The 12,366-nt window shown below is 37.7% G+C and overlaps 1 protein-coding gene across 2 annotated transcripts in view; it reads right to left on the reverse strand.

Annotated features, from left to right (window-relative positions):
* Positions 1-901: 901 nt before the first annotated feature.
* Positions 902-12,366, reverse strand: part of LOC131076723 (O-fucosyltransferase 7) — a 36,569-nt gene continuing 25,104 nt past the window's right edge. For both annotated transcript variants that reach the window (XM_058014035.1, XM_058014034.2), the window contains exons 10-12: positions 2,046-2,230; positions 1,845-1,937; positions 902-1,735 (exon numbers count right to left, since the gene is read on the reverse strand). In XM_058014035.1, the coding sequence (XP_057870018.1) occupies positions 1,450-1,735; positions 1,845-1,937; positions 2,046-2,230 (564 nt within the window). In that variant the 3' untranslated portion in view covers positions 902-1,449. The remainder of the gene's footprint in view (positions 1,736-1,844; positions 1,938-2,045; positions 2,231-12,366) is intronic.

Below are 12,366 nucleotides of genomic sequence, written 5' to 3' on the forward strand. Positions count from 1 at the left end.
TGGTGCATGGCATCACTAGCTCTAGACATCATACTTTAGTGAGAAATCCACCAGCTTGTGCTATTCCATTATGAACCAATCTTCTTGTTCTATTGGTTGTATTGGTGTATTCCATCTTCGAGAAATCTGCCATGTCCACATCTGTTTTAATTGAGAGATAAGATCTTTATTGTTAGGTGGAACCCACATGCAATAAAATAAACTTACGAAGACTGGTTTTTATTTGTTGGATAATTCCTTGTGCCAAGTGTGATTGTCTTATAGGTCATGACACATGAAGTAAAGTGACGGGAACATGTACGGATTAAAAATTAACTAGATATAAATTAGAGATTCCATTCAGATTGGTATTGCATCATTTTTGTGCTATTTTTAGTTCTATTTGCTTTGAGGTAAAAGCAGATTCGATATCAAATTCAATCTAGTTTGATGGATTTTTGGATCTAGCCTTGGGAAGTTTGCAGGCATAATCTTGGTGAGCCATTCCATGTAGAAGTTGGGCCCCACAAACCAATTCAGCTACGCTTGAGAATTTTTATCTGATAAAGATTCAATATCGAGCAACACCTTTTGGATGGAGATGCCAACATGACACATCCCATAATTATATTGGATCATATAGATGTTTAAACGAATGGATGTTTAAAGCCTAATTTATTTCGATCTAGCGGCCATCCCCAAGTTAGACCTCAGAATACCTCAGGACGGAAGATGGAAAAATGAAAGATTTCCCTGTCACGTATCAAGTCGTCCACAAAATATAGCTGAGTTTTTAATACCTTTTATGTAGCATGAGCGATTCTACATCGAGAGTGCAGCATTGACATCAACCTAGTGAGGAATAGGAGTTGATCTACAATCAACAATGATAAAGTACATTCTAGGGTGTGAAATCTACACATAAAAATAAGCTCTTGGCAGGAAATATATTCAAGTTGAAATTATTCTCAAAACAACACCTTCAATAATATTCTCATAAATTATGATGCCTTAGCCAAAATTTATACTTGCCGCTAGGATGCTTTTACATTCCGAACTTTTTGATACCAACTTTTATTTTTGCTCACTATATGAAGTAAGCTCTGTTTATGTAGTCAAAGTGTTGGATACAATGTTCAATTTCTCGCTGCATTTGTAAATTTGCCATTGACCAATAAAACTGGCTCAACTCCATAAATAAGACAGAAAATAGACTAAGCCGGCATATTTCTTCACAAAAGAGGGGTGCTTATTTTTGCCCTCTTTTTCATTGTGCTTTTGTTTATGTAACTAAGCCAGCGTAACACTAAGCACCTCATCCCATTTCAAAATATTATCGACTGGCCCTATTAAATATACATTACTATACACTATATTAGCAAAGGTGATAAATTACCTGGAAAAATTAATAAATAAAAAATATGATTACATGGTTCCCCAGTCGGATGGATTTGCCTTGTCAGGTACGAACTATAGTAGAATTGTTGGCTCTCTTGTCACAATATTTACGTCGCCTGAAACTCCTGTTGAATTCAAAGAGGTTTGATTAAATGTGTTTTCTGTATTCCAATCCTGTAACCTCTTTCCAGAAGTTATATTTGTGACCGTAAAGACTGATTCTGTGATATCTTGAGTAGACTCTTTTTGACAGAGACATTCAGGCAGAGGATTTGTATAGAATGCCTCTTCTGTGCGGAACCTCTCCTTGCCTCTAGTTCCAGAAATAGGCCCTTTTCTCTTTCTCGGTGATCCTTGTCTGTTAAGCAATCAATAATTTCTAGTTACATATAGTGAAGGTAACAAAACAATAATTCAGTTTTAGAAGTCCAATAATATATCCAGAGCAGTACACTTGATCCAATTACCGTTTCCTATGGATTTCTGTAATTATTGTAGAGAGCTTTCCTTCTGATAGTTTTCCCCGATCTATCTTGTTAAATAGATATACAAGTGCTTTCCTGATGCATCAAGTTACAAATGTAAGACCTTTTGTGAACATCAGACAGCCCCCAATCCTGTATTGTAAGCATTCAAAACATCATCATATGAAACAATAAAACATTTACCTGTCGGGAAGAATTGTTTTGCGATGTCCCAAATACCTGCGGTGACCCTCAACAGCACGTGCCATGTTGCCAGAGTATGTAGGAACAAAAACATCACTTTCTACTGAGACAATATAATCCAAAGCAGCCATTTGGGTTGCATGTGATACAAAAGGTGTCAACTCTTGTTTAGATGCTAATGTTTCCTGTTAAGAATTAACATTATGGGAAATTAACAGGTCTATAGAGTAGGGCCACTATTAAATGCTCATTGTATGCAGTTAGAATCAGTCAAACAGGGCAACCAGCACATTTCATTCCAACATCATATTATAAATATAATTTCTATCAACAGCGAACAAGATTAGACATGCTTTAAAGAGACATCTCTTAAATTTCAAATTCACAATATAGTTCGAGAGTTCAAAATCCAAAATATAGTTGGACAGTAATTGTTCAATAGTGAATTAAAAAATTATTCAGTGATCTCAACAATTACCCAGTTAAGGTGCACAGGTAAATATTGCATCCCTTAAATGTCCTCTCCATTGTTCATTTTTCACTACCAAACCTCCCACCAACTCACAACCTCTTTTTCTTTCATTTCTAACCAATTCAGTTTTTCAAAGATATTTATTTTTGTTGTGGGAACCATAAAGCCTCATGGTCCTTGGAAAATGGTGGATGTCTGATAAAAATTGTCAATTAGATGAATGAAAAACCAAGGTGTGATAATCATGGAAACTCCTGAATGTAAGCCTGATGGTAATCTATTGGCTTCAAGAATGTGACAAATTGAATCACATCTGACTGAGACAACTCTGCAGAGTGAGCTTTTTTAATATTTCTATGATAAGCTGTGACCAAGCTCGGTTGACTTGAAAATTAATTAAATACACTGGTATAAAAGTGTTGACCATCTTCTGCCAATAATATGTATTTTTAAGTTGAAAAAAAATTAAATACACTGGGATAAAGGTGTTCACTATCTAAATCCAATAGAAATAGCATGCATTTACACACAATAGGCAAACTGAAAGTGTATATCTAATTCAATTACACAGGTTTAAAACGGGAACAGCAAATTGTACCCTAAAAAACAGAAAAGAAAATTTAAAACATGAAAATTAGTGTGATAAAAACGATGGGTTTGACTAGATAAAAGCCATTCCAGATTGACCTTTGACGTGCCATGCACTGAGCACCAATCAAACATAATTAATCGCATTTTATTCCCCTTTTTCCCTTCATCTGAAAATTATTCTAATTTATTCATAAGTGCAATATCATATCTAAAATACATTGATGAAGTACACAAATGTGTCTTTTTATATCATTATAAGAATCATAAATGCACATGGAAATGAGCAAAAATGGAATGTGCGAAGCATTTGCAAAAAAGAGACCCAATTTAGTCAGAAGTTGGAATATCCAAACATAATAGGAAAGGGGAAACCAAGGAAACGGAACCATTAAACTTAGTAACCAACTAGGAAACAGAAAATAAAACAATAGGCAAGATAAGTTTTTCCCAAATGGTATCCGATGCCTTGTGACAGAGCATAGAAATATTTTGCTTAATTTAAGAATCTTTTTCTAGGTTGACCCTGGCAGGATTCCGATGCCTTGATATGGAGCCAGAAAACAGTCTGAGGAAAAAATGTCGTTCATCACTAGGCAATTTTTGTGTGCAAGGCAAAAAACGTTGAGTCCAGCTACATGCATAATTGAAAATGGAAGTCAAAATGTGGAGCTATAGAAAACCTACTATTTTATCCCAACATTCACAGCAATATAAAGACACATTTCATATGCCTCCAGGCTACTACCATCATATTTGTTAATAGTTTATGGTATCCAAATTATGAACTGAAATAACTTAAACTTGCAGTGAAATCAGTTTAAAGGCAAACAAGAAGCTGTGTTATTAAGGCCAAGGTTCAAGCCAGACCAAGCTAGTTCCCTCAAAGTCAAGGACTCTTGCATGCCTAGTGTTAATTGAGGTAATTGTCCAAGCCAAGTATAAGCCCCATTGATTTTGATAGTGTAAATAGCCATGGCAGTGTGAACAAAAGCCATAAACAAAATAGGTTTCACAAATGGCACATGATGCATCTTGACAAGGCCATAGAATGTCATATTCCCATGTAGACAGCAGGCAATGATTAGAAACATTAAACAATACATGTACATAAATATATATATATATTCAATACATAAATTATTTTCACCACTTAAAATACATTTTATCTTAACTAGTAATGAAAGGATGTGTCCATTCCCAAGCCACCTCCGGAATAGACACCACGTTTCAAAGGGAATCGCATGGTTTCAAAGAGGTATAAAACCGCACCCCAAGGAAACACAAGAGAGGGAGTGACAAGGAGAGAAGGACAAGGAGAAAGCATCCAACAGGTAACTTCGTTACTCAGTAATAATATTTATTTCAGTTCTCATAATTTATGATGCCTAGACAACCATGAGGATTGCCCGGGGAATGCATCAGTCAGCAGACGATGTAAAAGGGCTAGTCGCTGGTTCTTCCCAGCGATGAAGAACTAGTGCCTAGTAAGCATTCCTTCCCATCACCAGTAGGCTGGTACGTCCCCAGGCCAATCCGCTTAAATGTCGAAATGTTGAAGTACGTTTGGTGCCAGTTGTATTAAATCTGTTTTCATTCCTCATATAACAGTAATTAATATAATTTAACTAGTGACCCAGATTAATTGCTAAATCGGTTCCATGCCTAAAAAAGTCTTACCAAATGAACTAAGCACATCTATAATGTACAAAAGGGTAAAATGAACTTAATCTTCACACTAGATAGGTAACCTGCAATATCAGGTTTAGAATGCTGCATTAAAATACACTTTAGTGATAGACAAAAGAATAAAAATAATTCATTCATTCTCAGACACAACTAATATATAGAGAAAAGGAATACTAATTAATGATAGTCATGTTTTTGCAACTAGGCACAAATATAATGAATTAGTCCCTACAAATTTATATATAATGGATAAATGTTAACCAAGTAATATAGTCATGAATCTATGTTTTATGTATGCATTTGTTATCTTCCTGATATTCTCTGTTTGTTAGTACATTCAAGATAATGAGTGTAAGCCAGGGGTATGCTGGGCCCATCCTCAGGTGGCCCTATTAGCCCTAAGAGACGGGATGGGTTTGGATGGGTAGCCCAGCCAACCTGGAAAATCCTCAAAATCTAGAATGGGTCGTGTATGTATTTTGTGCTGCAATAATTATGCCACCGATCTAATATTACTGCTGACATAAAATAAAATATCTAAATGTTGCAGGAAACCGTAATTTCCTTTTGTGGCCCTAAATCCAACCTTCGGTGGATAGATCAGGCCCTAATTATCAGAAAGGCAAGGCAGGTACAGCAAAGGTTCATTACATAGAACTCCCTTGCCTAATTTCTGAATGCTTTTTTGGGTTGATTCTAATAGGATTCCTATGTCTTAATACAAATTTAAAGAAAAACTGTCATCCCCACTCTACCCCCTAGGCATTTTTTGTGTGCATAGCAAGCAATAGAGAGTCCAAGTAAATGTACAACTGAAAATACAGAGCTATAGTAGAATACCAATAACAAAAATTGCAGACAGTACAACTTCTTTTACTATTTTTACACTCATTTTAGGTGTTCCCTTAAGCATGTATTTTTTATGGAAATATATCAAAAGTAAAGCCTAAGGCCTGCTACAGCTGGAAATAGAGACAGACATTTATGGGGCTTCAAAAACTAAGGCACTAAGGAGTGCACAAGGCAGTCTTGGTGCCAAGGAGAGAAATCAACGCATGACAAGTGTGAAGGAGGTGGCATGTGAATGGGGCCACACATTAATTGCACAAATGGGTGGAGAACACACAATGGGCAATAGAAGAGAGCACGAAAGGAGTTTGGCACAAGGACGAGAGCACACAATGGGCAATAGAAGAGAGCACGAAAGGAGTTTGGCACAAGGACGAGAGCAAAAAGTGCACAAACCTGCCCACAAGAACATCCATTGGATCACATGCTCACATGAAGATGGTGGTGCAAGGAAAACGAAGCGCTAGATATATAGACTATCAGGCCTCAAGCTACTAGCCAGTCAAATGAGCTAGCAACTATCAAAGATCATATCGCATTTGGGATTATGATGACAGAAGATGGATGGCTAATATAGCAGGATTGGCAACCACAGCAAGCAACAGAAAACTACAAAGTAACTACTGTAGGCTGCTGAAGGATGAAATGATCACAAAAGCGTTAGGACACCAAATGGGCAAAGAGTGAGCTTCTAAAATCCCAAAGTGAATATTTAAGCCTAAGGAGGCAACAAAGCAAATGGCTTTTTTATGCAAATCAGTAGGAAAATCCAAAATCTTTTTTTGCACAAATGGTGGAGAACACACAATGGGCAGAATAGAAGAGATGGTGCACGAAAGGAATTTAGCACAAGGAAAAAGACATAAAAGGGCACAAATTTGCCCACAAGAGCATCCATTAGATCACACGCTCACAACAAGATGGTGGGGCAAGGAAAACGAAGCACTAGACATAGATTATCAGGCCTCAAGCTACTAGCCAATCAGATGAGCTACTAACTATCAAAGATCATATTGCATTTGGGATCGTGATGGCAGAAAATGGATGGTGAAGATAGATTGGCAGCCACAACAAGCAACACAAAACTACAAAGAAACTATTGTATGCTACTGAAGGATGAAATGATAACAGAAGCATTAGGGGCACCAAATGGGCAAAGGGTGAGCTTTGAAAACCCCGAGTGACTACTTAAGCCTAGAAGGCAACAAAGCAAATTGGGTTTTTTGAGTGCAAATCAGTAGTAAAAACCTAAGAAACCTTTTAAAAAGCTGATCAACAAAGGACAAGCTGAGAGTTGGGAGAGATATTGAAGCTCCCATGAGAGTAAGTCAACAATATAGTAAGGGTGAAAGAGAGAGGAGGGCAACCTATGTGTAGACCTATAGATCAGCTTAGCTGAGGTGTTCAATATATGTAAATGGTGTGGCCCATTATCTCAATAAAATAGTGTTTGCTTTTGTTTGCATCCTTGTCTGGATCTTCACTAGGACCCTAGTGATGACTAAATCAATTTTTATCCCTTGTCGAGCCTTGTTTACACCTAGGCCTTGTGTTCCTTGGTTTATCCCTATGTGCTTGTGTTTCCCCTTTTCTCATGTGCTCCTACCCCTTGTCTAGGCCTTGTGTACAATTTCCACATGCTTTTATTTTTATGTCTATATCCCCTTCCATGTATAGTGAACCCTTCCCCTTATTTTCCTTATACCTTGCACCTTGTGGATAACTCTTCCTTGATCCCCTAAACCTCCTTTAGAGATTTGAGCTTCCTTAGATTAAAAAAACATTTGCACCATCGCCCATGCCCCTACCCAACCAAAGAAACGGGACTCGGACTCGGCTCGGACTCGGCAAGGCCGACTTGGGACTCGGCATCAGACTCGGCTCCAGACTCGGTTGGACTCGGGAAAGTGAAAAACCCAAGAAATTTAGAGATTTTTAAAGATTTAAAACTTGTTTCAGGCACCCTTTATTGAATACACCTTAAAGACACAATAACATCATCAAACTCAGCTCATTTGATTACATACACAAGTATACATCAATCACATAAGCATAAACGCAAATTGTAGCTGAAGGAAATAACAAACATAGATATATAAATATTGTCAAATGTATACAATATTACAAAACTCATGGAATAAAAAATCCATGTCATCATATGATCATCATCAAATGTTTCATACAAATACCAAAGGTAAATACAACTACAAGCCTATGGCTCAAAGGAGCCTGCACCCTCCAACCCCGGCCCCCTGCGAAGGCGTCTAAGGTAGGTCCTGGATGATTCAACAGCCATAGCCGCTCCCCGTGACACCATGCCATGCTCACCAACATTAGGAACATCCGTGTCACTATTTGCCTCCGAATCTCCTGTCTATGCTCGTGCTCTCCGCTCCTCCTCTGCCATGGCTACAGTCTCAGCCTCTATATCTACCTGGTCGATCCAATCAGTATCAGACTCGGAGCTTAAATTTTCCCTACTTCTATCGACACAATTTCCCCCCATATTTTTCGACGAGGGTTTGGGGGCAGCGCCCCCAAGGTGGGGTCAAGGGGCAGCCATTATTTAATAAAGGTGTAAGGTGTTATTTTTCTATTGGCTAACATGTTGTAACCCTAATTTTTCTCATTCTCAGGCGAAGGTTGTAGTGAACAAAGACGATACCATTCATTTAAAAAAAACTTTTTAAAATGTATTTTTTTTGTCATTTTACTAACCCAGCCAGTAGCCGAGTTTGGGGCTCAGGACTCGCCGAGTTTGGCGAGTTTGAGCCAAACTCGCCAACCTCGGCGAGTCTAGCAAGTTTGCTCACCAGACTTGGACGAGTCCAAGTCCGAGTCCCAGAGACTCGGCAAGCATGACTCGGACTCGGACTCGCCGAGTTTAGGCGAGTCTGGGCGAGTCCCGTTTCTATGGCCCCAACACACCTTTGAAAGGTTTATTGTTTTGCTTATTTTGCCACCAAAATTTAATTTGAATCCAATTAATGACTACCTACTACATTTGTTCTCTTCCCTTCTCAAAAATCCTTTTAAAAACCTGTAAATAAACTATCCAATTTCTCATTCTCATCCATCACAAGCTATCAATTATCTTGGTGATATCTATCCACTTGTAATCATCTTGAATTCTCTTGTAGCTTTGGAGCTATTGGAATTTTGTTGGAATTTTAATTTGGAGTCCTTGGAACTTTCACCGAGCCCTTTTATATGGCTTCATTTATCTCTCCCCTCTTGTCATCATGCTATTCATTTTCCTTTTCCCATTGCCACTAGGTTTTCTCCATTTCCTTGTCCATTTTCTGCATAAACCTTGTCTTCATATCCCCTTTCCTTGTCCAAATCCTTCTCATCTCCTCTTTCGCGCCCTTGTGTTTCCTTTCTTCTCATTGATTCTTTTTTCTCATTGTTTCCATTTTTTGTGCACATCCTAGGGTTTTTTCTTTTAGCCTTCATTGGTGCCATATTCTTTTGTCATAATCTAATTATACATTTGCCATATCCTGTATGCATGTAGATGTTCCAGAATGTCCACAAAGGGGCTGACCAAGGTAATCTCCCCTTTAACGATTCCATTTTGCAGGGTTTTCTTCATAAAAGTTTACTTGCAGGTTAATTACAGAGGGATCTGTCATTTCTGACAACTGAAGAAGACAAAAATGCTTCTAAGGTCAAGATAGAGTTGCCCTATAAATTCCAAGTAATTCTAAGCACTAGACAAACCTACAATTGCCAGCGTCACTTTTCAAGCACATCCTTTTTTCTTTTTCTTTCACAAAGGATAACAGGTTTTGAATTAATTTCTCTATTTGTGTCACAAGTGACTCATTTTGATGTACAGTGTATACACCTGATTAGAAAGCTTCCTTACAAATTTCCAGTTAGTATGAGACAAATTGCCACTTTTCCATCACATAGTGATGACATATTTGACTGTCTCTGATTGCTTCCAGATTTGAAGATGAAATTTTGATGCTGCATTCCAAGCTTGTTCCACCACTCACAGTCTGTTTTACTGTTTGTTTCCTAGTCATAGTTCTCAAGTGTTTGCTTCCATCTCCTAGTTTGTGTTTCCAACTACTTTTTTCTAGTCTATAGTTTGTCCAACTGTGCAGTTGATCATGACTATGGACAAAATCCTCCAATTTGCACGTAAAAACATCACAAAACATATACTGGTAGCTTGTTTCACCACTCACAGTCTGTTTTACTGTTTGTTTCCTAGTCATAGTTCTCAAGTGTTTGTTTCCATCTCCTAGGTTGTGTTTCCAACTACTTGTCTCTAGTCTATAGTTTGTCCAACTGTGCAGTTGATCATGACTATGGACAAAATCCTCCAATTTGCACGTAAAAACATCACAAAACATATACTGGTAGCCATATTCACAGCCCAAAAAATCTAATTTTGCATATTATCAAATAAACAGCAGACTCAACTGATAACAACCTAACAAACATCACTATCTATTTATGCTTCAGGGCTGTTTCTCCACTGTGATGACCTCACTTCTGTAGCTGACCTTTACATCCAAAGTCACAGACAACAATATTGTTCCCTTGAGCCTTGACACAATCTAGGGGCAGCATCAGATAGTTGTGTGCGGTTTTGTCTTGAACTTGGTCGGCAACAAAATAATCCTTTTTTCTTCAGTTCTAGGGAGGATATATGATGGCAAAATGTCTGTAACTGTGGAACTTCTCCAGAGCACTTCTCGCCTCGTGAGATTCTCTTCTGGTACTACATGGGGATGACCCTACAATGTTTGAGTAGCTCTAGCAATACTTCAAATCCAGCTGCACTTTACCAACATTTGAATTGACTTCCCTACAAATGAAACATTGAAAAAGCTTTCCTAAACACTACTGATCCATAATCACTAATCGGTAATTATCAGTAATCAGAAAGGATATTCCACTCCTTGATTTACTAAAACAAATCCTTTTCTTACCTGATGTAACCCGATTGGCAGAACATTAACTTAGAACAAGGTATTGGAGCATGTACAATTTAAATACAAGCAAAGAGCATAAAACAGCAATAAGAATAAAAAAACTAGAAATAAAATCTAGAAAAACCTAAACTGGAGAAAAACTCCATAAGAGGGGCATATCGTTCCTCCTCAACATGCTATCTCAAGAGCTGTTATGAAAGTTTTTTGCCCTAAAACAAGGCTTACAAGGACTTCTTGCCTACAACGGCAATCTCCTACACCATACAACTCTCCAATGCTCTCACATACTCCCTAAACCTGTGCCACACTTTAGAAGACTTGTAGGATGCCAGAAACAGTTCTTCATAAGTAATTATCTTAAACAACACTAAGGAATTGAGTCCAGACCACAACCTACCTTGGAGGTTTTAAACTAAGAAGAGTTACAAATGAGTTAAAGAAGAAGTTCAAGCATCATAGCAACTGAAAAGAATCTCTTGGACACATTTTGGAGCTCTTAGACCCTGCAGACCATATCTCGCATGTTCAAACATGGTTGAAACTTGAGTCTATTCTCTGCTCATCCAGTCTTTGAAAGGACCATTTTCAAATGATATCAAACTATTTTTTTTAAGTGCCTGGTAACTGTTTAACATGACCAGTACAGGCACAACACACCCTTTGGCTCCACGTGAAATGCTTTTGACATGGAGCTATGAACCAGAGAGGTCACAAATGGGGGACTTCATCCCCATTTAACAAAGCTAGGGCTCAATCCTGCAAGCACATTGGATCAGCAAAGGCAAAAACCCGCAATCACAATGGCCCAGCAGAGGTTTCAACCTTGGTGGCCATAACAACAACACCACCACGTAACCAACACACTATGAAAAGAACCCCTTCAACTGATATCAAACTAGTTAGATGTGTTCAACTGCAATTGAACTCATCCGATCTACATTTGCCTTTATCATGTCCCATTGCTCTGAGAGTTCAATTCTTTTGACTACTTCATCCTCTATATTTTCCAATAATTATCTTCTTAAATCAACTTATGTATCATTTTCTCTAGAATGAGCACATTCATTGTGATCTAGGCATAACGGTTACATTCAACAGAACCACTGGTGAAAAGCTAGCCTTCTTGACAAACTTGACTTACCCAAATTTGGATCAACCAAACAATTTTACTGCTTACAAATAGTGAAGCATCTAAAATCCAACCTAACTAGGAGTATAGTAGAAAGATTGGTTTCTACGACATGAAGTAGATTTGGCACAAGGCAGAGCCAAAACACAGGTTCAGAACATATTCTTTATTACAAAAATGAAAAAGGGCACTCAGATTCAGTGCTTCCGATTTCAACAAAAACAAATCCCTAGCAGTAAGCACTAGATGTGTGAGATAATAAGACAGAAAAGGTTTTTAGGACTGTCAATGCGTTTTACATAGGGTATAAAATTTGTACGACTGTTTACAAGGATGAGCTGTGCATCCACATTTGCAATTTAGTCTCTTAGCCAAATTGCAAGAGTTGTCAAAGTAACTACATTAAAGGATAGAGGAAATACACATCAAAGCTTTGGCAAAACATGGAATCCAATTTCTTCACCAAGTATCATTAATTCCAAGTCGCAATCTTACAAAGACAGTATCATGTGTGAGATCACAAATTCTTCTCAGAATAAGTTGATTTAAATTCTTAAAACTTGTAACTTTGTCAAACACGATTGTGAAAAATCATTGCATTTGTAATAACCTCAATTGAAGTTGGTAAATCTTTTTGTTCAT

This window comes from Cryptomeria japonica, chromosome 10 (genome assembly GCF_030272615.1).
Source record: "Cryptomeria japonica chromosome 10, Sugi_1.0, whole genome shotgun sequence".
Lineage (NCBI taxonomy): Eukaryota > Viridiplantae > Streptophyta > Pinopsida > Cupressales > Cupressaceae > Cryptomeria > Cryptomeria japonica.